At 41.6% G+C, this 26887-nt stretch overlaps 1 protein-coding gene across 1 annotated transcript in view; it reads right to left on the bottom strand.

Moving 5' to 3' along the window:
• The window catches only part of st6galnac3 (ST6 (alpha-N-acetyl-neuraminyl-2,3-beta-galactosyl-1,3)-N-acetylgalactosaminide alpha-2,6-sialyltransferase 3), a 174611-nt gene extending 148402 nt beyond the window's left edge, over positions 1–26209 (bottom strand). The window contains exon 1 of the mRNA XM_079569876.1: positions 25765–26209. Within this exon, the coding sequence (XP_079426002.1) occupies positions 25765–25782 (18 nt within the window). The 5' untranslated portion in view covers positions 25783–26209. The remainder of the gene's footprint in view (positions 1–25764) is intronic.
• Between the last annotated feature and the right edge of the window lie 678 nt (positions 26210–26887).

Genomic DNA, 26887 nt, shown 5'->3' with positions numbered 1-26887 from the left:
TCAATGTCGTCCTCTGCTCTCGACACTGTGCAGCAGAGAACTTCTACTTAACATGAAGCTACATATAAAGGAATATTGTGTTTGGAGCACAGTTGGAGCAGGGCCGGCTAATTCAATTACAGGATTTTGTTCATAGTCAAGGGCGGAGCTTAATCCCCCTCCCCCTCCCTCTCTCTCTCTCTCCCTCTCACTCGCTCCATCCCACTCTCTCTTCCCCCGGCTGATGATGGGGATGTTTTGTTGTTTGTTTTGAACATTATTCCTCACTTTAACTCATTTATTGGTCCTGATTTAGGTACCTGAGAATTGATAAGGACTGGGTACCGTTACATTTTTGCTGATACCGGTACTTTAACGATACTTGGTTTATGATACCGATACCTGAACGATACCTATATTAAAATATTAGTCATTTAGAATAGGAAAACAGAACAATAATATGTGGAAGATCTGCACTGGAAAAATGGGGAATAATTTGGGGGGAAATTAAGGGAAATTGGCAGAAATTGTGGCAAAAAAAGAAAAGAAAAAGAAAATTGTATTAAAATAGTTGAAAAAATAGGGAATAGGGGAAAATATAAAAAATAATAATAAGAGCAAAAATGAGAGGAAAAAAATTAGAAAACAAGAAAAATTGGGCCAAAAATAAGGAAAAAAAATGGGGCGAAAAAAATGGGGCAAACATTAGGCAAAAAATTGCAAAAATGGGGGCAAAAAATATTTATTTGAGCTGAAACAACCAAGTCACTTCCTTTAATCCTGTCCCTGAACCAACAGCGTCAAAACCTGGTCTCTAAAGATATTTTTTTTGAGTACTTGCTTTCAACACACAATATAGATAGTACCTAAACTTAGAATTAGACAGTGGCTCTAAAACACTGAGGCCACTGTCTAATTCTGGTGAGGAGTTTACCTGAAGCTCCCCCTGTAGGCAGCACTGGGAATGACAATGTGTCAGTACCGGTCAAAAGTTTGGCAACACTTTCTTTATGTAGTGTTTTGTTTGTTTTTATTTCAAGACTAGATTGTCTCTGAAGGCCCTCATTTATGAAAGGACACATAAGGTATGCTTTTATCTCTTAACCGACAAATAAGAGCTAGGATCAGTTTTGTAGGTCTTAGCTTTCAATTGAGGCACTGGCCTGGCACGGTAGCGGAGCGGTTAGTGCTCATGCTTCACAGCTCGAAGGTCCCGGCTTCGATTCCCACCTGGATGGGGCCTTTCTGTGTGGGGTTTGCACGTTCTCCCGGTGTCTGTGTAGGTTTCCCCCGGGTACTCCGGTTACCACAAATAACATGTACAATAGGCCAGGATGAATGACGTGTCTGTGTGAATGCAATGTGGTGGTCAGATGTGTGCAGTCGTGACAGCGTTTCTGTCTGTTATAAATTTGCTATGATAGTTGACCGGGTGGGAGGAGTTTATGGTTGCTAAGTAATGGCGTACCATATATAATCGTGTCTGCGTCTGTGACAGAGTCTTTCCATTATGTACTTTCAGATCACCAGGTATTTGTAATAGACCTTTGCAACCATCATTAAACTTCGAAACTGCCCTTTGCGTCCAACTTTACTCCTTAATAAGAGTGTTGGGTGGATGAAGACTCCAGAAACATACAGTCCTACAATCCCCAATATCGGTCCCTCGAGCCGGATACAATCCCGAATACTGTCAGTCTCCCCCGGGGGAAACTGAACACCACCGAGTATGGAGTGAAAGCATCATGTATCAAGTCTCATGTATAAAGCGCTTTGTGACTATGTCAGTGAAAGGCTCTATATAAATAAAGTTCTTCTTCTTCTACTTAGAATGAGGCCAGAGTGGGAACTACACTGTGCCTTATTGATCAGGCAGAAAAATGTAACAAAAATATATGTAAAAACTATCCTAAAGCCACATATAGCAGAATGTTCCAGTCAGATCACCCCGAAACAAGTCCAACTACTAGAATCAGGAATATCTAGAATAAAAAAACACATTAATAGCAGACATAATGGTATATTTCTCCTCTTTTTGTGCATCTACAAAGGCTGAAAGCCACGGCGCTCTCCTTCACCTCGGCCGCCTCTACAAGTCTCTGTGCAGTGATTATGGCAGAGGAGGATTCATTTATGTAAAGCAGGCCCCGGAGGCACATAGGCTCTGCTCCGGGAGGATTTCTACCGCTCGCTGAATTTAATTTCAACACCGCAAGGTCAGACCGTACGCGCTTCGGTTCAACGACGGAAAAACAAGGAAAGAATCCGACTCTGAGACACAGGAAATCCAGAGTACAGAGGGAGAATCTGCAGTACGGAGAGTTATAACGATGACACTGGCCCTATAGTGTTTGATTGAAATGATATAAATGAGTTCATAACCTATAACAGCTTATTTCAATGCAAGCATCAGTGAAAAAGTTACATTCAACCGGGGGGCAGCAGGGGGCAGTAGTAAACGAAGTACCGCCCTTTTTTTTTGTTGTTGTTATTTTTACATTTTTTATTCAAATATATAATTGCGATCGAGCAGCAGAAATAAAGTTTATAACTAAGTTAACTAAGTTTAGCACAATGTAACGTGCTCTGTAACAATCTGTAATAACTTGTACCTATTTAGTACGTAAACAATGGAATAACTTGTATTAGTACTTTGTACATAACGTAATAGACCCTTAGGGTTAGGGGTTAGGTCTGGGTTAGAGTTATGTCTTATTACATTATGTACCTAAAACTACAAATACATATTATTCCATTGTGTATCTAACCCATAAGTACAAGTTATTACACATTGTTACAAAGCTCATTACATTGTACTACATTTAGTCAGGTACAATGTATCAAGGGTAGTGTAAAATAAAGTGCTACCTGGCAGTTACTCAAACCCCAGTATCGGTATCGGTAGCAAAAAAGCTGGATCGGTGCATCTCTAGTACGATATCTTGAGACTCGGAAATATTGCGATAAACTATTTTATTTAAGAATTGGTAAAGTAAATTTGAAAAATGTGTCCAAAAAAATAAAAATAAATGTACAGACAATACACACTGAGCCCAAAAATGTATTGTTTATCTGTCATTTTTTTAGCCCTAATTGTCTCAAGATGTTCTCAGTCAGTCAGCATGTAAAACCTTTATGGTCAATATTTGATAAAAAAAACAGAGGAGAGCGGCGTGATACAGGTGACAGGAGCAGTGGCCGTATTTGTATACAGTAAAGCTGAACATAATCCAACTCTATGCAAACAGAGCGATTTGCAGCATCGACCGCCGACCACAGGATCTGACAAACACCTGTGCACGAGTGGCTCAAACCCCACCTCCCTGTCCTCCTGGAAAGCAAAGTATTCTCACTCGCCCAAAACTCATCAAGTCTGTGGCAGGTTAAATAATCGAATGCGCAGAGAGGACATTTTATCCGTTTTCCCATGATAATTGCATAACGTTGCCAAAGGAAGAGTCCCAAAAGAAACATGTGCGGTGCTGCAAAATGAAAGTGAAACTGTGCAAGTGCATGGAAATCAGCTGATAAGTTTGTTAATTTGCTCATTGGTTTAGGAACTCGCTGTAACCGAGAACATTACCTCCGGTTCGGTTTCACCCAAATCTAAAAGGAGCTTACAGCCTGTGTTTGAAAGCTAAGACCTACAAAACTGAAGATTTTTCCTCATGTTGTCGTCACGTTTTTCGCTATATTCTTTGGTCACGTTTTTGTTGCTTTTTCATCACGTTTTCATCACTTTTTTGTCACCTGTTTTGTTGTGTTTTTATCCCGCTTCTGATGCTTTTTTTGCTGCGTTTTCATCCCCATTTACATCTCATTTTTGTCACCATTTTGTTGCTTTTTCATTTTTTGTCGCTTAGTCGCTTTAATGTTTGAGGAAAGGAGTCAAAATAACCCTCAGATTAAAAAAAAGAGAGACAAAGCAGAGTGGGTTCCCATTTCTTTGAGTTTTTAAATGGTTACAATCGGTCCAAGGACGGCTGAGAAACATCCTGTTAAAGTCTTCAATCCGAGAACCAGGCTGTTTTTAATGCACACGATTGATCTGCGTGTCAACAATGATGACTTGAAGCTAAGATATTTAGGCATTTGCCTCTTCCCATAACCTTAGTGCCCGTCCAGAGAGGAGGAGAGAGGAGTTAATCAGAAAGGAGAGTGTTTCGTAAAACACGCAATATCTCCGTTTCTAGAAAAAAATCTGTGATTTTGATCAAAACCTCTGTTTAGCTTAGGATTTCTCAGGAACCGAGGCACGTAGAATTAACCTGTTTTCACTTACGAAGAGCTTATAGTCTCCCCTTTCAAACGAGCCAAAGCACGTGTCCATAGCTATAACAAAGAATATGCTGTGGTGCTACAAATATCATGAAAAATAGTCTGGATTGTTGGCTTTTTTAACAATAATCGTGATTCATAATTTTCGAATCGTGACATCACTAGTGCAAATGCCTGACACTGAAAAATAACTATTCATACACCAATCGCAGTCCAGCCTGTGGAAGAGTACCTACACAGTGATTGGACGAGGACGTGTGGCTCAGCTCCATACAGAACTCCAGCAGCAGCTCGTCTTCAGAAACATGTTCGAAACTAAACATCCACGAGTCCAGCGGGTCGTCGACGAGGGCCTCAGCCATCGGAAAACACCCAGGCCAGACTCAGGACAAGAGTGCGAGGTCAGACAGTCCCTCCAGAGAGGCCAAGTGCGAATCTACAGGAAGTCTAGAGTTCAAGTCCTGAGTCTTAGATCAAAGGTTCACAGACAAAAGATCCTGAATGTAAAAGCCCAGGGATGTAGAATAAAAGTCCAATCCAGCATCCAAGTCTCGGTTTAAGTCAAGTGTAGACCCAAGAGCAGAATTCATGAAGCAAAGTCTAAATTAAGGTTAAGGATTTACACAAATTAAAGTCATAGGTCTAGAAATCCAGTCCCAGATTTCGAACCAAGACCACAGTCCAGGTTCTTGATCCAAAGGTCCAAGATTTAGAGTCAAAATCCCCAAAAGTCCAGACTGGAGCAGAGTCCAGCAGAGTCCTGACCCGCAGCACGAGTACATCCATCTGAAGTGTGCCGCCCCGTGAGCCAGTCTAATCCCGGTGTGACCTGTGTAATCCCCGAGGACCTGAACGTGAGCGTCTGGGATTAGGGCGCACAGCCAATTATACACACACAACACAATAAAGGAAACGTAATTGCACGAGTAATTAAAACAGCTCAATAAAGACAAAGTGATCCCTTTAAGGCTGCACAATTATTCCATTAGGCTGAAATCCTTAAAGTGACACAATATTCTTTGCACATTGGTTTTGCAGTTCACGTTTTCTCTGACACGTTATTCCAGGACATGTGAACTTTGACCTCTTATGAACTCCAGTTTGGATTTACCCAAGAGCTTTACTTTAAAAGCGTCTTGGGGAAAAAAAAGTCACAATAGAGACAAAAACGTGCAGCAAAAACAAGACAATAAAAAAGCATCAAAAACATGAATAAAAAAAGTGAAAAAGAAAAGAGCTAGAAAAAATGTGCTGAAAAAGCAAAAAATAACACGATAAAAAGTGATTAAAAGCTTTCAAATGAGGCGTTACACTGGCCTATAAACTCCAGTCGAGAAGCTTTAAGATTGAAGGTGAAACTGAACTGGAGAAAATGTGCTAATTTAAGGCGTTAAAGGGGCTAGATGCAAGTTCGTGATTTTATACTCACTACTGCCACTTCAGGCCTTATGCGTAACTGCAGCTTCGGACCCGAATTAACACCTTTTTGAGTGACAGTGCAGGATTTTAGAGGCAGTTGTGGTGAACAGGTCTGAGCTCATTCTACACAATAGGACATGGCTGGAACATGTAGGGGGAGGAAAAGACTTAATTTTAACATTTTTAAACTCCGTATAGTCCCTTTAAGGCGCACATTTGCAGTGGCATTATTTCAATACGCTTCTGCAATGGGGTTAAGATCTGGATTCTGTGGAGACCAAATACTTGAAATAATGTGTGTGTGCCCTGATCCACTCTTCTACAAAGTGAGCCCGATGAATCCTGGCATTGTCATCTTGGAAAATGAAGAAGGGGAAATCCATTGATGGAATAACCTGGTCATTCAGGAGGTTCGGGTCGTCAGCTGATCTCATTCTTTGGGCACATTGTGTTACTGAAGATCATAATAGATATTTACATCCAGGTGGTCTTCATCTTGTTGTGATATCCAGTAGGGTTGTGCCGATGGACGATATCATCGTCCATCGGCGATGGATGAGCAACATCACGATGGAGAGTCACCATCGTGATGCCACGCCCCCTCCTGTCAGAAACACGCACTGATCTTCTGTGGGCCTTGTAAACCTACAAACTGTGCAGGGATTGCACTGTAAATTAAATCACGGATGTAACTAATATGCGCGCTAGCGTCAGTAGCCTGCCAGAAGCCATGATGTGTTAGCCGTAATTATTAACGTAAAGACGCAGCGCTGTTCTACTTATGACCCGCGGGGCTCTCTCTCTCTCTCTTTCTCTGCAGCTCAGAGTTTAACAGCGCGTGGTTTTGCTTTGCTGCGTATTGAAACTTAAACCGTTTTACAATGCGATGGCGCTCACATCGGAGCTAGATGAGCACGCGGACTATTCTCACGAAGAACGAGGAGAGGAAAGAGAGGAGAGAGAAAGAGGCGGTGCAGGAGTTACGAGGTAACGAGCTCACGGACCGGGCGGCGCGTGGAGCGGCTTCAAAAACGTAAACGACGACGCAAACTTCTAAATATTGTCCCGTTCACCCGCTGTTTCTTAAACATTACGTTAAAACTCAGTAAATGCAAATAATAAGCTCCGATTTACATATGTATTAGTGTGATAAGAGCCTTTGGTATTGAGGAGCCGATGACGTTCTCCTCTCAGACTTTACGCACGGGTTTTAACACATTTCTTTTGCAAAAGTCGTGTTCCGTGACTCTGTTCAGATCATGTTTAGTTTAGATCCATTTATCCTGCAATCTCACATTTTCCAAGCAAACATAGTAATATGCAGCATATATTTAGGCTATGTAAATGTCTTTAAAAATGCTTATAATGAAAAATGGACGATATCATCGTCCATCACGATGGTTCACTGTAAACATCGTCAACGGCCAATTAAGGGGACATCGCCCAACCCTAATATCCAGCTGGCCACTTTTTTTCTGGTCAGGCAGTTTCTGTGTGGTGGAGGATCCCCACTTTGGAATCACATGAGACAAATGAGTAAGTGACTGTTACTCCACTTTTGGACGTGGTTCTGTCTTGTAAACAACATAAGGCAATTTTGCATGATCTCTCTCCATTAAAACATAAAACAATGTACTGAAAATCTAAAAGCACTTGTCTGCAAGAGCACGGATAAAAGAGTGCCTCGCAGAATATGAAGAATACTTTCTAAAAGTGTTTGTGAACTTTTGAGGCTTTCCCAATACACACATGACCTGCCAAACAAAAAACATGTGCAAATATTTGTTTCCAATTTGCAAAGAGAAGAGCAACTGTTTCATTAAACTAACAAACTGCAGAAGCAAAACATAAATAATAAAAAATATCTCCAAAGTTTAGAGCATGGGTAGGCAACGTCAGGCCCGGGGGCCAAATCCGGCCCTCCAGCACACAACCTCTGGCCCCCAAGATGATTTTGAGAAATATTATTGTGCAAATAAGATATGAAATACCTGTTAAAGTATCTAAAAATGCGAGAAATAGTGTCAGTATTTTAATGTCCTGTCAGAACATCCCGCTTGGTCATATGTAATGTTAAACAGTGATTCTCTGCTGGTGGGTCGGGACCCAAAAGTGGGTCACGGAACCATTTTCAGTGGGTCGTGAGTCTATAGCGAACTTTTATTCAATATTTTCCATGAAACTGCATGGAAGCCTGTTAAGTCTGTTAAAATGAATGTTATTGGGTTGCTTTGATCATAATGTCAGTCTTAAAGGGATATCTACTGCTTGTTTAACAAAAACTTGTGTGGAAAATACAATATTTATATGATATATGACAAATTACAGTTTTGTTTGGGTCCTTGGCTTGGCATCCGAGGGTAATGATGGGTCTCAAAGCCACTTGGGAACCACTGATGTAATCATTGGCATTTGCAGAAAATAGTTCTTTACTTAAAGGAATAGGCCACCGTTTTTACATACTAAGATATGTTCTTACCTCACTTTAGACGTGTTAATATATCCCCGTCTGGTCTTTGTCCGTGCGCTCTGTCAGGCAAACGGAGCACATACGCAGCCTCTCCCACATGTCACATAGCTCCGAAAAAGCTCACGATAGAAGCTACCAAGCTCTTCCACGTGTTCCCTATTTAAATAAAGTTACGTGAAGTGTTTTCATGCGAAGTATATTTACACAGAAATGTAACGTGTCGATTTTATAAGCAAATAAAAAGGGGGACTATATTGTGAGGCGTAATGATACGAGGAGCACAGCGTCCGCGCAGTAACTCCTAAAGACTTCCCCCGCTCACTTCCGTCAATAACCTTTAGGAGTTACTGCGCGGACGTTTTGCTCCTCGTATCATTACGCCTCACAATATAGTCCCCCTCTTTATTTGCTTATAAAATCGACATGTTACATTTCTGTGTAAATATACTTCGCATGAAAACACTTCACGTAACTTTATTTAAATAGGGAACACGTGGAAGAGCTTGGTAGCTTCTATCGTGAGCTTTTTCGGAGCTATGTGACATGTGGGAGAGGCTGCGTATGTGCTCCGTTTGCCTGGCAGAGCGCACGGACAAAGACCAGACGGGTATATATTAACTCGACTAAAGTGAGGTAAGAACATATTTTAGTATGTAAAAACGGTGGCCTATTCCTTTAAGGCTACAATGTTGAGGTTCGGCCCTTGGGTGTTTTGGCCATGATGAAAACGCAAACTTGCCTACCCCTGGTTTCGAGAATCAAAGCGGCCTTTTCTGCAAACCCTGAGATTAATGCCGGGGCAGATAGAGACGAATAGCTTGTGTTTGTCCGAGTGAGGCGATAACAGAGGGACACTGTATCACATCTGAGCTGCTCCGCGGATACGAACATGTGCCGCTCGGTGATGAATGGGATTTGCAAAGAATGAGCCATTTTCAGCCGAGGGGCTCCACTGCGAGGCGGCTCACGGACACGGCACACTGCGATTTAGGCAGAATGAATGGAGAACATTGCATAACAGAGGCTGCTCTGATCTTGCTCACCAACAGGTCTGGGGGAATCTCTGCGAGTTAAGCTGATCACCTCGCTATTTCTTTACTGGACTTCACACCCACACGTTTCTCTGCACAGACGTCAATGCCACTCCCCCACAAAAGGCTCAGAAAAAAACGAGGCTTTGCATAACTTCAACATTGCTTCAGTCCATGCAATGCGCTGTGTGATATTGTGCAAGTTTAATTACTTAACCTCCAAACGCCCGCCTTAACCGAGCGGATTTTTGCAGTTGAGCATTACAGGGTGACGCCCATAGACTGTAGAAAATAATGGACGTCTTATGCTCACTCCTCCCCGTTTATCAGAATGACCACGGCCGTGGGGCAATTCATGGCGGATTTACAGGCTCCCCCTCCCCAGCTCTAACGAAGCATGTTCCTAAAAAGGACATACGGGCGGGATTTTCACCGTAGACTCGGCCCTTGCGTGACGTGTAGCTCGCGCTGCTCCAATGCTAACAGTCCGAGCCTCATTAAGTACGAGATTTCAAAAAATCATATTACGAAAACCAGCCTGGTTTCATATAGTGTTATTAACCCAGCGTGATCTCAGGAGGAAGATCTAGCCTAGTCTAGCGTTGAAACAATTGAAACCAGGCTTTAAAGTAGTTTTTAACGTGTCTAAAGTCCAATGCTTTTCAATGGGGGCCTAGCGGCGATATGGAGGTACTGCAGCAACGGCGGAGCAATGGCGGCCCCCACGTTTGTGGTCAAAAAGCAGGGCAGCCAGCGGCCATTGGTGACGCCTCTTTTGAAAGCAAAGACCTTCAAAACTAGCTTTTTGTTTGCGTGTTCATTTTGTTTTTGTTGCTTTTTGTTTTTTACATGTTTTGTTCACATTTTTGCAGCTCGATCACAGTAACATCACACACACAATAACAAATGTGGCCAAAACGTGATAAAAACAAAACAAAAGAGCAACAAATAAAGTGGCAAAAATGCGACAACAGAGCAATGAAAACATGATAAAGTTGTGACAACAAAAAAAAGTAAGAAGCTTAGATGAGTTATAGGTCTTTCTCGGTCAAATGCCAGAGCCTCCACTCAGGTCGACAAAAGAAAAAAAAAAAAAACTCAACTCCTTTTAATACACATCATTAAATCTGGTTACCATGAGCATCAATCTGTTATTACTATACTTCTCAGGAATAGATATGGGCTATGTTTGCTATATATCAAAATAACACTTATATACAAAATAAATACTGTGTGGGTTGTGATAATGATGATTTTATAATAACAGTAATACTAACATGCCGATATATTGGATGTAGGAATGAATAATTATACACTTGTTTTAAAGATTAGCATGTTGTGAATGTTGACTTAACATAATGCATTGTTGAATCTCATGTTTACATGTTACAACTTAATTGTTTCATTACTACAAGCTACCAAGGGCTTAAAGGGACAATACGGAGTTTAAAATTAAGTATTTTCCTCCCCCTACATGTTCCAGCCATGTCCTAATGTGTAGAATGAGCTCAGACCTGTTCACCACAACTGCCTCTAAAATCCTGCACTGTCGCTCAAAAAGGTGTTAACGAGCTTAATATAGAAGGTGCAGTTACACGTATGACCTGAGGTGGCAGTAGTGAGCATAAAATTAAGAACTTGCATCTAGCCCCTTTAACTAAGTTAGTTTAGCAACCATATTATTTAAGTTACTAGAATATACGAATGGGGGTGGGAGTAAACAAGTTTGTCTTCTTCCCAATCCTTTTCAAGCTAAAATGTTATTTATTTAATTCTGTTGGCAAATTATAGGGGCAAAGGTAGTGTGTTGTATGTAAAGGTAAAGGTTTTGGACAGATATGGCATGTACCCTTTATGTCTCTGTATGCGGCCCGAATGTTTTTACACTCCATGATTCTGTCTCATATAGAATATTGTATAACCACATGGTCACTTGCTGCTGGTACAACACTCAAACCAATATAGTCTCTTTTTATAAAAGCCATAAAAATCTTGGACAAGAAACTGTTCTCCTTTCACCACTGCACTGTTTTAGAGAAGCATCATTTACTCAATTTTGATAACTTCATTCATTTTAAATATGGTTGCCTTGTATATAAAGTATTGCATGGACTTGCGCCACCTCCATTGCAGGATTTCATCAAGCCAAAGTCTGTCTGGGCACCGGGGCATCAGCTCGAGGAGACTGTGAGGTTCCACACAGGAGAACCTCCTTTGGACAGACTGTGCTCTCTGTAAAAGGCACCAAGTACTGGAATAGTCTCCCTTTATCAGTCAGAGAGACTCCAACTCTGGCCACTTTTAAAGCACGTTTTAAACTGTGGCTTAAGGAAAACCAGGCCTGTGAGCACTTTCAGTTGTTACTGCATTTATTGTTGTCACATTATGTTAATTGTAAATTGTAAATTGTGTATGTGCTGCCTGCCTAGGGACTACAGATGGAAACGAGCATCCCCGCTATAATCTGGCATATTTACAGTGCTCATGTGCAACTGTTCATCAATATGCATTGTCCCTATCAAATAAATAAATAAAATAAAATAAAAAAGTACCCTTGTCTCTGTATTTGTTCTTGAACACTGTTGTTCACTTCAATTGAGGAGTTTCCCTGGCCTCACTGTAAACTCCAGTCGAGAAGTTTTTAGATTTGGGTCAAACTGGAGAAAATGTGCTCGGTTAAGGAGGGGATTAAGGGGTTGAATATGAGGTTGATTTTTGCTTCAATGGAGCACAATATCCCGTACGTCCACGACCTGTCCCTCTGTGCGTGACTTTGTATTACCTCTGCTTTCTGCCCACACTCGCCAGTCCGGTTAATTTGGGAATGATTAAAACCAAAGACTTTCTTTTCCTGACAACTCCAATACTGCCGCCTCTTGCAGATTTGCATCTTCTTGCAAGTTTAAAGGGACTATAGGGAGCTTAAAAATGTTTAAACTAAGTATTTTCCTCCCCCTACATGTTCCAGCCATGTCCTAATGTGTAGAATGAGCCCAGACCTGTTCACCACAACAGCCTCTAAAATCCTGCACTGTCACTTAAAAAGGTGTCACTTCGGGTCCGAATTGCCGTCATGCACAAGCTTAATATAGAAGGTGCAGTTACATGTTTGACCTGAGGTGGCAGTAGTGAATATAAAATGGCCAACTTGCATCCAGCCCCTTTAAGTCAACTTTAAAACCCTTTTCAGACGGAATTAAAGGTCCATTCAGACCTGTCAAATTTATAATGAGTCCATTTTAAATGTTGCAAGGCAGGCTGGGGCAGGTTAGACTTATATTGTCGTTTCATTGAAGTCCTATTTCGTTCAGACAGGAGATCAGATACAAGAAATGTAAGCCATCTTGTGAGACAATCCTATCTTCCCCCAAAAAGTTGAATTGAGCATAAAGACCTGAACATATGAGAGGCTGACGGACCAAGTTACCAGTGAAATGGGGCTTTTGGCAGATCTAAGTCTTTTCTTCTGGAGGAAAGTTTAACACCCGCTTGATTTCCAGAGATTGAACTGACGAGTGTGACAAAGCTTCACAGAGAAGAGACGGAAAGTGCGACTCATTTCTCTTAAACCATAGAAATGCATTGACCCACCTTCAAATATGATAAAGCAGAAATTAACTGCACCTCCAGTAATAGCAAAACACAATCCCTTTAAACTGAACCAGGGAAAATAATCACCGCTCCTGCAGAGAAAATTAAGTCCGGCCTTACATTTCACACAACAACCCCTTCGCCATTTCCTCGTTTAATTAAAAACTGGGTAAATGTTCCGCTTCGTTGTGCATAGCCCCGGTGCTCGCCTAATACAGTGCCTATAGGGGAACGTCGTATAAGCGAAGCCGTCTCGTGTCCGGCGGGAGGTCGTTACTGCATTTAATGTTTTGGACCGGCCCCCGTGGACCCATGTGAGTTATCATAATGGAGGTTATGGCCTCGTGTTTGCCCTGGGCAGCACCTAATCCTGATCTAATTCTGCTGACCGCGCCGCAATTAAAGACGAAACCTTTAAGAGGGTGATTGTGAAAGGTCACTTGAGGTCATTTTATGATATATTTGAGTTGCTGACTGTGGGGTGAAAGAAACGTCCTGCCAGGATTAAACACTTGGAACTTAACTGTTAAACTGTCACAAAGGACACTTACTAAACCCAGCAGCACTATACACGAGGGCTGGAACTTAAACGCACTCATTTTTGATTAATTAATTACACAGATTTTACTGCAGTAACATTTTGAACACAATTAATCACATTTTCCAAAAGTCCCGAGCTGGAAACTTTCTAGTATTTGTGTGTTTCAAGCATGGCCGTCTGACGCACACCCTCAGAGGCGCAGGCGCCTGGGGACCAGCAGTCAAGGGCCCCCATGAACCAACCCGTTATTCAGAAGCCTACAGTAAACGTTTGATATACACAGTCTTCCTAATGATTTTGTTGATGCAGTTACATCATCTCTCCACCAGTGCTCCGTGGCGCTGTTCATCCTGCTGCTGCTTTAGTGAGTCATGGTTATCTATTATAGAAAACGCTATCTCAATGGCCGCCGCCTGGGCGCCGCCATGTTTATTTTCCATACCGACTTTGAAGCTAAGCAGGGAAGGGCCTGGTTAGAACTGGGATGGGAGACCGTTCCTCGGATGCTAAGCAGGGAAGGGCCTGGTTAGGACTGGGATGGGAGACCGTTTGGGAACACCAGGAAGCCTGGCGACAGTACTGAGTGCGTGGTTGGTGGTGCTGCTGTCCGAGGACAACCCGCTGTCACAAAAACGCGAGTGCACGAGATCTGACTGCCGTGCGTGTGCGCGCATCCACACAGGGCGATGTGTGTGTGCGCGCGTGTGTGTTCGTGCGTGTGTGTATGTATGTGTGCGCGCGCATCCAAACAGGGCGATGGGTGCGTGTGTGTGCGTGTGTGTATGTGTGTGTGTGTGCGTGCGTGCCCAAAACCTGCTCAAACACGAGCCTCTAATCACACGCGCTGCTCCGACTGATTTATCCTCCGTGTGAGTAAAAGCGAAAATGAAACCACTTCGCGAGCGCATGGCCTGCACTGCGTAGTTTTTTTTCTTTTTTTTTCTCTTTGCTACTGGACCATTTGTTTTCTATTTTGCTTTCACGTATTGTGAGCCCAGAGGTACATTTGATTCTAAAGCAGCTTTGAACGCATTGCCCATTTTATTGTAAGGTTATAAATACTGTCTAATAACAATCATTAGGCTATTTCAGTTCAAAACCAACTTATTATTCTTTTTATTGTACACTACCGTGATGCACCAAACCACGGGTCCTGCACCGTGAACCAAACCGTTAGAGCTGAACCCCTAATATTTATCCATAATTATTCCACTGTCTCTTCAATCCTGTTCCCCGAGTTAAGCGAAAATATTGTCGTTGTAGTTAATAAGAAAGGAGCACGGGTGCATCAAACACTCCAATTGCAGTTTGTTTGAAATTGCTTTTTGCCTTCATTCTTTCACTCATTTGTAGTGGCCATAGTTTTTGGAATGGGTTGGGAACCACTGGTCTACAGCTGAACTGTGTGACGGGTTGGACATTTCTTTGTAGTCACTCACAATCTCAGAATATCAAATGTGGAGACTAGCGAGGCCCGGCCGAAGGCCGGGTCTCAGCTAGTAACTTATAATGAGCAGTGGACAGACTTTTTTACTCATGGCTTCACCAGCTTATATTTCTAATAGTGAAACCAGTTTAATGTAACACTCTCAATGACCTAAAGAACTTCAGCCTTCTGTTCTGAGGAAAAAGTATGCAGAGAACTGCATTATGTTAACTAAAGCTGTTTCTGTGAACCTTTTGAACTCAAAAGTGACCCTGACTTTGGCTTTTGTTATATATGTCATCATCCACATAACCTCTGCTGTATTTCAAATACATACTTGGCTTAAAAAGGGACTAGATGCAAGCTCGCCATTTTACACTCACTACTGCCACCTCAGGTCATATGTGTAACTGCAGCTTCTATATTAAGCTCGTTCATGACGGCACTTCGGACCGAATTAACACCTTTTTGACAGTGCAGGATTTTAGAGGCAGTTGTGGTGAACAGGTCTGGGCTCATTCTACACATTAGGACATGGCTGGAACATGTAGGGGGAGGAAAATACATCATTTTAATATTTTAAACTCCGTATAGTCCCTTTAATAGTTCCCCATTTTACAAAACTTTTTTTTTGTAATGACTGCACACAGTTGAGCGTTTATAAAGCATTGATAATCGCTTCTAAAGCATTCCTCGTCAATGAAAACCACAAAAACAGTGATAATGTTATTGCTCAGACCATTATTATATTTAGACCTGTGGTGGTCAAAGCACTGTCAGAACTTCAGTAAACGTACAGATACAACTGGTCAAATATTACTTCAATACAAGTAAAAGTTGCTCAGTGAAATTAAGTGAAAGTCCTGAAGTATTTGTTGTTCAAATCCATATAAGTGGCACCAAAAATAACTTGCAGCTTCAAAAACTCAAAAATTGCTCCCAAATTCACCCCCGGTTTACGGCAACACAACATGAACAAACGTTCTTCTCGTGGCAATGACTGAACATCTGCACAGCGCCACCTACTGTTCGAGAGTGTGCATTTTAAAGTCAACATATCCTGCTTTAAAATACTTTAAACATTATGTTGTGAGCCTCAGCATTGATATTTCATATTTAACAATTAAAAATGTATTATATCTCTGTAAGAATTAAATAGTAATAATGAAATACTGTGTAGAGCTGGTGAAAACTGTGCCTGGGGCTCCTCCTGCTGGCAGCTGTGGGAATAACAGATTGAAAAATAATGTTTTGATTGAAAAATTTGCGGCAGAACCGATATGTTAGATTGCAGGCTTTAAACATGTGGACGACAGTTTTGGGTTTCTGTACTTCCTGCATCCACGAACTACAGAGCGAAGCACTGACACCGTAAAAGAAGAAACAGCTCAAATCTGCGTGAATGCGGTGAAATACTACACAGCAATAAACAATAAAGGACTTTTATTCAGTCAATAAAACTGCATTATGGGAGTGGTTACCTGACCTGCTCCTGCCCAAAGGATGTCCTCTCTCCCAGTACACAGTACACCGAGCGACCACCAGAGGTCCCCTACCGACATTCTTGCCTGGGGCCCCTTGGTACCCTTGCTACGCCACTGGACACACTATATCCAGTCCAATGGGTGAGGATGGTGGGGAGCTGACATTGCTGTAATACCACCCCCTGGTGGCCAGGGGCGACTCCAAAAGACACTTGGTAAACAGGATTCTAATGGTGACTTCACACCGCCATAGCACTGCTTAAAAGCCTGGCTCCAAAGATTTTTATTTAGAATTTTTTAATTGCTATGGCCCATGTGACAACACTCGGGTGGGTGTAATATTGTTAACCCCGCTGGTTTTTGTACATTAGCACTAAAAAGTGTAAGCCTAAATCTATGATTGACAGGCTCTGGAGCTCTTACGAGGCTCGTAGCCGGTCCGCCCGTCCTGCAAGGGCGGGGCTTTCCGCCTTTTTGCCCATTTAAGGAAGAGGCTCCATAGGAGGAGACAGAGCCATGTTAACTTCACACAGGCCACTCGGGATCATTTACTGACCTTTATTTAACCAGGATAGTCCCACTGAGATTAAGAATCTCTTTTACAGAGGAGTCCTGGCCCCAGAGGGGAACCTATTGTACATGTTTTTAGTGGTAGGAGAAACCGGAGTACCCAGAGGAAACATACACAGACAAGGGCAGTATATAAAAGTGGCCTTTTATAGTCGGACAATTATCAAAGTATCATTAGCGAGAAAGTCCCCAATAAAATATGAGTTTTTCATTGAAGTCATTATCGCGCAGCTCTCCTCCCATCAGATGGTCACTGGTCGCCCTCACTTTTCCGACACACTTGTATTCAGGACACTGCGTTACCCTTTTGGACGACACCGAATCTGCTGCATTGTTCGGAGGCCCGGCTTTTGTCAGCAGAGATTTTAATTGGCATCAGCTCATCCATGAATAACTCCAGTATCGCAGAGTCTCAGGGTCAGATTTCCCCTTTTTTTGGCAGAACGAGGACGATCTTTCTCCAGTCGGTGCGAAGTTCAAACCCAGAAGGATGACTTTCTCGCACTCTTTAGAATTTCTTCTTCTTTTTTTTCAAGTTGAGAGGTGTGTGAAAAGCTACAGGGAGCTAAACAAATGTCCCAGATTTGACTATTTCAGAGATGAACCAACAAATGTCAGAGCTGCCATCGTCCCGAGTGTGTGCGCCGCATAATGAGATGTGTCCTAGTCGAGGCAGGATATTACGCAGACCTTTTACATAGAGAAGGGAATAGGATTTCTCTTTGTGGCACTCCTGGGTTTATCTGTTTTTCGAGGGGGTGGAAGTTGAGGTGGATTTTGCGTAATCCTTCTGTTCTTCCTCAGTTTGAGTTCAGAGAGCGGCTGAGGGAAGAGTTTGAGGAATCGCTGCAGGGAAAATAACTTGTCCTGGAAAGTTACAATTGTTCTAGAATCTTACTTTGCTTCTTGAGCATTTCTTTTTGCATTCTCTCCAGACTGAAGACTTCGTATTAAAGCAGTAGTAGTTTATTCGGTCAAACAAATACGAGACACAGAAAGATACAAAGCTGTTTCTGTGACCTGCCTTTGGAACTCAAAAGTGACCCTGACTTTGGCTTCTGTTATATATGTCATCATCCCTATAACCTCTGCTGTATTTCAAATACATGCTTGGCTTTAAAGGGACTAGATGCAAGCTTGCCATTTATACTCACTACTGCCACCTCAGGTCATATGTGTAACTGCAGCTTCTATATTAAGCTCGTGCATGACGGCACTTCGGACTCGAATGAACAACTTTTTGAGTGACAGTGCAGGATTTTAGAGGCAGTTGTGGTGAACAGGTCTGAGCTCATTCTACACATAAGGACATGGCTGGAACATGTAGGGGGAGGAAAATACTTCATTTTAACATTTTTAAACTCCTTTAATAGTTCCCCATTTTACAAAACGTTTTTTTTTGTAATAACTGCGCACAGTTGAGCGTTTATAAAGCATTGATAATCGCTTCTAAAACATTCCTCGCCAATAAAAACCACAAAAACAGTGATACAGTAAATACTCAGACCATTATTATGTTTAGACCTGTGGTGGTCAAAGCACTGTCAGAACTTCAGTAAACGTACAGATACAACTGGTCAAATATTACTTCAATACAAGTAAAAGTTGCTCAGTTAAATTAAGTGAAAGTCCTGAAGTATTTCTGTTCAAGTCCATATAAGTGGCACCAAAAATAACTTGCAGCTTCAAAAACTCTAAAATTGCTCCCTAATTCACCCCCGGTTTACGGCAACACAACATGAACAAACGTTCTTCTCGTGGCAATGACTGAGCATCTGCACAGCGCCACCTACTGTTCGAGAGTGTGCATTTTAAAGTCAACATATCCAGCTTTAAAATGCTTTAAACATTATGTTGTGAGCCTCAGCATTGATATTTCACATTTAATAATTAAAAATGAGTAATATCTCTGTAAGAATTAAATAGTAATAGTATAGGGGTTCCTCCTGCTGGCAGCTGTGGGAATAACAGATTGAAAAATAATGTTTTGATTGAAATTTTGCAGCAGAACCGACAAATAGTTGGGTTATGGGCTTTAAAAATGTAGACGACAGTTTTGGGTTTAAACAATTCTGTACTTCCTGTATGCAAGAACTACAGAGTGAAGCACTGACACCATAAAAGAAGACACAGCTCAAATCTGCTTGAATGCGGTGAAATACTACACAGGAATAAAGAATAAAGTGCCTTGGACGACTTTGTCTACATTAAAGGGACTACACAGAGTTTAAAAATGTTAAAATTATGTATTTTCCTCCCCCTACATGTTCCAGCCATGTCCTAATGTGTAGAATGAGCCCAGACCTGTTCACCACAACTGCCTCTAAAATCCTGCACTGTCACTCAAAAAGGTGTTAATTCGGGTCTGAAGTGCCGTCACGCACAAGCTTAATATAGAAGGAGCTGCACGAGCTGCACCTGAGGTGGCAGTAGTGAGCATAAAATGGCCAACTTGCATAGCCCCTTTAAAGCATTATTCAACAGGGCATCATTTTATAATAAATCTCATCTGTTGATCGTCCTGGTAGAGCACCGGTTGTCACGTCTCTGACCCAGTGAAGCTCCCGCTATGCTGTATTAATTATTGCATAATTATCTTTCAAATATAGGGAATAAAAGTAGTAGAAAAGCAGAAAAATACAGAAAACTCTAAGTTCAGTACCTAAATAACTTTGCTACTGCCCACCTCTGGTTTATAAGAAATAGTGCCTAAACCCTTCTTCCAACCTTAATTCATGACCGCCTATGTTCTTAAGCAGAAGTGCACTCATGAATGAGTAATATGTTTATAATATAATATGAAATGCTTTATAAATGATAAATGAAGTATCTACCAAAGGCTTAAAAACCACTTGACGACCAGGAAGTGCAGACATTTCAAATCGATGAAGATCATTCCTAACTTTCCTAATTTAATGCGTTTCTTACATCCCAGTTCTTCACAGGGATGAGTTCAGAGGCTCTTTTCACCACTTTCATGAAGCAAAGTAACGTAAACAACAATAACCAGCAGAAGGTTTGATTGACGCTTCACAATGAGATGCACAACCCACCAAAGCGCTTTCCTCAAATGCCTGGCAGATGTTTTTACGTCCATCATTCACGCAGACGGGCGATAAAATATGTCTCCAAACCGCAGGCAGCCGTAAATCTGACCAACATTGAAGAGGTCTTGATCCGTTCCGTGTTGTCATTCCTCTGAGCTGATTAATTGAGGCGATAATGTCTGGGTAATTAGCGATCGACGTGAGTAATTATCGTCAGTCCAACACGGCACTGATGGAAACAGTGCATGTTTAAGGCGGCTGCCGTGCTGAATGCCTCTGCCCGCTCTTCACCCCCTTTACCATCTGAAAAACATCGCTAAGATCAGAGGAATAGTGTCAAAACCAGACTTAGAGAGACTTATCCGTGCATTTATCTCCAGCAGGTTAGACCACTACAAAAAGTAAATATCAAGCATTGGCTTAAATGACTTGAATTGAGGAAATGTATCTTGTTATGAGCGTTTTTTGCTAATTTACTCATTTTTCCTGATCGGACTAAGTTTACTTTGCTTGTTTGAGGACTTTTCAGACCAGTTCTAGGGTAAATCTCGCTTGAAATAAGAAATTAAAAATTGCCAATGAGATAAGACCAATTTTCTTACCCCATTGGCAAAGAAAATGACCTGAAATAAGGACGAAATGTATCGAAACGAGTCAGAAACATCTCAGAACAAGTGAAATAATCTGGGACAAATGCCCAACAACTTCTTAACTTGTCAAAACAACTAAAATTTGGATTATTATGCTCAAATTGAGATGTTTATACTGATCTAGTTAAATACTTTTTGCAGTGTGTAACGGCCTACTCACTGGCCTCTCTAAACGAGCTATCAGACGGCTGCAGTACATCCAGAACGCTGCTGCTCGAGTCCTGATAAGAACCAGGAAATAGGACCATATTAGTCCAGTGCTCCGGTCTCTGCACTGGCTTCCCGTCACTCAGAGAATAGACTTTAAAACAGCTCTGCTTGTGTACAAGTCTTTTCATGGTTTAGCACTGAAGTCCATCTCTGACATGTTGCAGCCGTATGAACCATCTCGGGCCCTGAGAACTTCAGGGAGGGGTCTCCTGGTGGTTCCCAGAGTCAATAATAAACACGATGAGGCTGCGTTTCAGTTTCATGCAGCTAAAATCTGGAACAGTCTTCACGAGGATGTGAGGCAGGCCTCAACTCTGACAATGTTCAAATCCAGGCTGAAAACAGTTCTTTTTACCGATGCATATGACTGAAAGTATTTTATCTACACTCTTGCCTTTTACTGTAATTGTTAAATTTTTATGTTGATGTCCAGAGGAGAAGGAGCGACAAAACAGAGGTTAGGTAACTTTGTGTGAACGAGCAAGTAAAAATAGTGCTCAAGACAGAAAGAATCCAAACAAGACTTAAAAATGCATATAACTGAAAATATTTTAAATACACTCTTGCCTCTTACTGTAATTGATTAATTTTATGTTGATGTTTTTATTGATTGTATTTGTTTTTCTTATATTTTATGCTGCTTTAACTGTGAAGCACTTTGAATTGCCTTGTGTATGAATTGTGCTCTACAAATAAACTTGCCTTGCCTTGCCTTTAACTTTTCTTATTCCCATGAGAGCAACTGCTGTGCTTGCTTGAAATACACTGGGGACCTATACTTAAAACAGGCCTACTTTCCCCTTCTATAATCTCACTTTAAAGTTCCCAGCATAGAAGACAGACCACAAGTTTCCTGCATGTTTCCCTGACAGGTTTGAGAGCCAGATGCCCCGTCTGTCGTAACTAACCACACACACAGCGTGGATTAGGCAAACTGTGCCCACTCAAAGCACACAACCCCCAAAGGCTCCAAAGTCTAGATAAATCCACTCGAGAGTCACATCCGTTTTAAATAGCTCAAACTAGTGAACACACGTCATTACTAAACAACAACAGAGGGTCAAAGTTCATCCAAAAACGTACATACAACCTACGTTCTCATGCTACAACTGTTTGGGTTTACAATATGTTGTGACCTGCGTTAGGCCTTTCTTTCTGGTTGTGAAGAGCTTTACTATTGAAAATGTTATGGGGACATTTCGCCTTTAACCATCCTGCCCACATCCTGTTCCACGGATCGGCATTTCCGTTGTATTGACACTTTCAGCAGAGAGTGTCTGTTCACTTACTAAGTGGAGAACGAGGGTTTGCCGCTAAAATCTGGTGTACAGAAGATTGATTTGAGTAAAATGTCCAATATTCACATGCACCAACAAGTCACTGCTTCTCTGCACGGCTTGAAAACAGCTCTGTGTCCGTGTTAGGGCTGGGTATTGCCAACAACAGAGTTCACGATACGTATCACAATTCAAGAGCATCGCCATAGAATGTCCATAATACAAGATATATTCCAAATTTTAAGAAAAAATGATCTTATAGGTGCACAAGATTGAGGTTTTATCATGCTGAATAAGCTCACTGTGCAATTTAAGCCTTTTACTGCAGTAGTGAGTAGGGCTGGGACGATCCACTTTTGTCACGATCCGATACGTGTCACGATAGTCAGGGGCTGATCCGATACATACTGAGACACGGTAAGCAATTACTTAATGATAAGTAATGTTTACCTTAAAATGTGTAAAAAGAAAGCCAAAGGCCATTAGACCTTTATTGAAGTGTTCAGATTGAAAATAGGGCTGAAAGATATATCGTTAACCTTATCGAGATATGAACATTCAAGATATTAATATCAAAAAAGCGACGATATATCGTTATCGTATTGATATCGAGATATAAACATTAAAAACATTGAAATCGAAAAAGCAAGATATAAACAATACAGATTTTCACCAATGAAACTGCACTCTAGTTTATCGTATTGTATCGAGATATCTGGAATGAATATTGAGATATGAAATTGTGTCCATGTCGTTCAGCCCTAATTAAAAAGTGCACAAACACAAAATGTAAACAAAGTGCGGAGTAACTGTTACTGAAAAACAAAGGAGTGTGTGATAAAAATGCCTCCAAACACGTATTGAAAGTATTGCGATACTTGATAAAGCATCGATACCTGGTATCGCAGCAAAAGGTACTGCAATCCAAATCGAACCCAATATTGCCCTAGTAGTGAGAGTGTTATGATACGTTCGGACGATGCAGGTGCCACGATACGATACACTGTCACAAACCCCATAACGATATATTGCCGATACGATAATACACTGTCACAAACTCCATAACGATATATTGCCGTTACAATACACTGTCACTCCATAACGATATATTGCCGATACAATACACTGTCACATACTCCATAACGATATCTTGCCGATACAATACACTGTCACAAACTACATAACGAAACATTGCCGATACGATACACTGTCACAAACACCATAACGATATCTTGCCGATACAATACACTGTCACAAACACCATAACGATATATTGCCGATACAATACACTGTCACAAACTCCATAACGATATCTTGCCGATACAATACACTGTCACAAACACCATAACGATATATTGCCGATACAATACACTGTCACAAACACCATAACGATATATTGCCGATACAATACACTGTCACATCCTCCATAACGATATATTGCCGAAACGATACACTGTCACTCCATAACGATATATTGCCGATACGATACACTGTCACAAACTCCATAACGATATATTGCCGATACAATACACTGTCACAAACTCCATAACGATATATTGCCGATACGATACACTGTCACTCCATAACGATATATTGCCGATACGATACACTGTCACAAACTCCATAACGATATATTGCCGATACAATACACTGTCACAAACTCCATAACGATATATTGCCGATACAATACACTGTCACAAACTTCACAACGACATATTGCCGATACAATACACTGTCACATCCTCCATAACGATATATTGCCGATACGATACACTGTCACAAACTCCATAACGATATATTGCCGATACGATACACTGTCACAAACTCCATAACGACATATTGCCGATACAATACACTGTCACATCCTCCATAACGATATATTGCCGATACGATACACTGTCACAAACTCCATAACGATATATTGCCGATACAATACACTGTCACAAACTCCATAACGATATATTGCCGATACGATACACTGTCACTCCATAACGATATATTGCCGATACGATACACTGTCACAAACTCCATAACGATATATTGCCGATACAATACACTGTCACAAACTCCATAACGATATATTGCCGATACAATACACTGTCACAAACTCCATAACGATATATTGCCGATACGATACACTGTCACTCCATAACGATATATTGCCGATACGATACACTGTCACAAACTCCATAACGATATATTGCCGATACAATACACTGTCACAAACTCCATAACGATATATTGCCGATACAATACACTGTCACAAACTTCACAACGACATATTGCCGATACAATACACTGTCACAAACTCCATAACGACATATTGCCGATACAATACACTGTCACATCCTCCATAACGATATATTGCCGATACGATACACTGTCACAAACTCCATAACGATATATTGCCGATACAATACACTGTCACAAACTCCATAACGATATATTGCCGATACAATACACTGTCACAAACTCCATAACGATATATTGCCGATACAATACACTGTCACAAACTTCACAACGACATATTGCCGATACGATACACTGTCACAAACTCCATAACGATATATTGCCGATACGATACACTGTCACAAACTCCATAACGATATATTGCCGATACAATACACTGTCACAAACTTCACAACGACATATTGCCGATACGATACACTGTCACATCCTCCATAACGATATTTCGCCGATACGATACACTGTCACAAACTCCATAACGATATATTGCCGATACGATACACTGTCACAAACTCCATAACGATAGATTGCCGATACGATACACTGTCACAAACTCCATAACGATATATTGCCGATACAATACACTGTCACAAACTCCATAACGATAGATTGCCGATACGATACACTGTCACTCCATCACGATATATTGCCGATACGATACATTGAGCAAAGCCCTATAGTCCATCTAGTAACTGATTTCCTCTTAAAGTCTGTTGTCCTTTGAACTAATAATTCACTAATTCATGGCAGGAACTTCCAGAATAAGCTGAATAGGACAACTTTATCACTGTAGCCTAAATCTTAAAGTTACACTGCACAACATTTCACATGCAATAACAAGCCTTTTCATTGCAAGCGTTTTTTTTTATGGTAAAAACCACCACACAAATAAACATGCATCTTGACTGTGAGCGGGATTGCATTTCCTCAGACTGGACTTGTAACTTATGAGCACGTTTTGTATCCCTGGTAGCAGTATAACCAAGAATGTGTCACTTTAAAGCGTTCCACTTCCCTTTTCTCTATAATCCCGGTAGGAAGTGTGAAAAGTCATGTGGCAATGACAACAACAACTCACCTCTGTTCTTTTGTTTACAGAATACAACAGCATAAGCAACAGTGCGAGCTGAACTTGCGCTCAACTTTCTCCTAACCCTCTCCGCACGCGAGGGGGCTAAGATCACATCCCCCCCGCCACACCACCCCAGCACTTGGCGGCTTCAGAGGGGATGCTGCGCAGATATAAACCTCTTTCTGTCACCGCTGATACCTCAACCACCACCAGCGTTTGGACAGGACCAAGACGAGGCCTGCACTCCTGCCTTTCTCATGGGTGCCAGACAACACAGTCCCCTTTCCCAAAACACAGCGGCTGGGGGGCGACTTGTTACGCGCAGCATCACTGTTATTATTTGGCTAAAACATCTGGTTAAAGACGATGACGCACGAGTGACGGCGCAAGCAGAATCGATTCGGGTGCGATGTTGTTTCTGGCTTGTTTCCCCACGTTATTCGGAGCTATAATTCATGCCAGAAAGCCTTACCTTCCACATCCAGGCCATCCTTTTCACTCCTCAGCAGACAATGGTGGATCGCTTGTTTTCCCCTGGCTCCAAAACGCCGACGGACGCGCTGCCGCTCCTGGACATTTATCCCGGGTTTCAGCGCGCTGCGGGGGGAGATGCGGCGAGGACAGGCTCGGCGGACAGCTGTGGACAGGGCAGCGCCATGAATGTTACACTGTACCGTTATACGTCGCTGCCGTCGGCCGGAGGAGCAGCGAGGACCCTGGGCTCACGCCGCGCTGCGATTGGGCCAAGATGGAGCGAAGACCCGCCTCTCGCTGGAACCACGTGGTAACGCTGGGGTTTTCTGCATGTGCGGCAGGGAAATATTCAGGGGATAATCCTCTCAAACTTTACTTTCACTGCGGCTTCTGCTAATGACATGAAATACATCTACGGGAGATGTATTAAAACACGACCATTTGTAACTTGTTATAATGAAAATAGTATGAATGTGCACATGCATTTTTTTTCCCACCGACATGAAACCAGAATTAAATTTTTCTTTTTAAGGTCAATTCGAATTTTCTAAAATATTTTTGACAAATGATAGATAGATAGATAGATAGATAGATAGATAGATAGATAGATAGATAGATAGATAGATAGATAGATAGATAGATAGATAGATAGATAGATAGATAGATAGATAGATAGATAGATAGATAGATAGATAGAATTAGATAATTATCTATTAGATATAATATATCTAATTTTCTACATGGTTTTATATTGCTTTTTACAAAGCCAAAAGTAGCCAAAAAGCATTGCCTTTATATTGTATAACTTGGGTCAAACGTTTTGGATTTCCTTCCACAAGCTTCTCACAATAGTTGGCAGAAATTCTAGTCCATTCCTCCATGGAGAACTGGTGTAATAGAGACACATTTGTTGGCCACCTTAGTGCACATGCCTTTTCAGCTCTGCCCATTCATTTTCAACTGGATTCACATCAGGACTTTGCGACGGCCACTTCAAAGCATCGACTTTGTTTTCCTTCAGCCACTTTGTAACCAGTACTGACCATATGCTTTGGGTCATTGTCCATTTGGAAGACCCATCCCCGCCCAAGCTTTAACTTCCTGGCTGATGTCTTAAGTTG

This window comes from Gobius niger (genome assembly GCF_951799975.1).
Source record: "Gobius niger genome assembly, chromosome: 13".
Lineage (NCBI taxonomy): Eukaryota > Metazoa > Chordata > Actinopteri > Gobiiformes > Gobiidae > Gobius > Gobius niger.
Note: the sequence above shows the minus strand (reverse complement) of the source record. Positions and strands in the feature narration are given on the sequence as shown.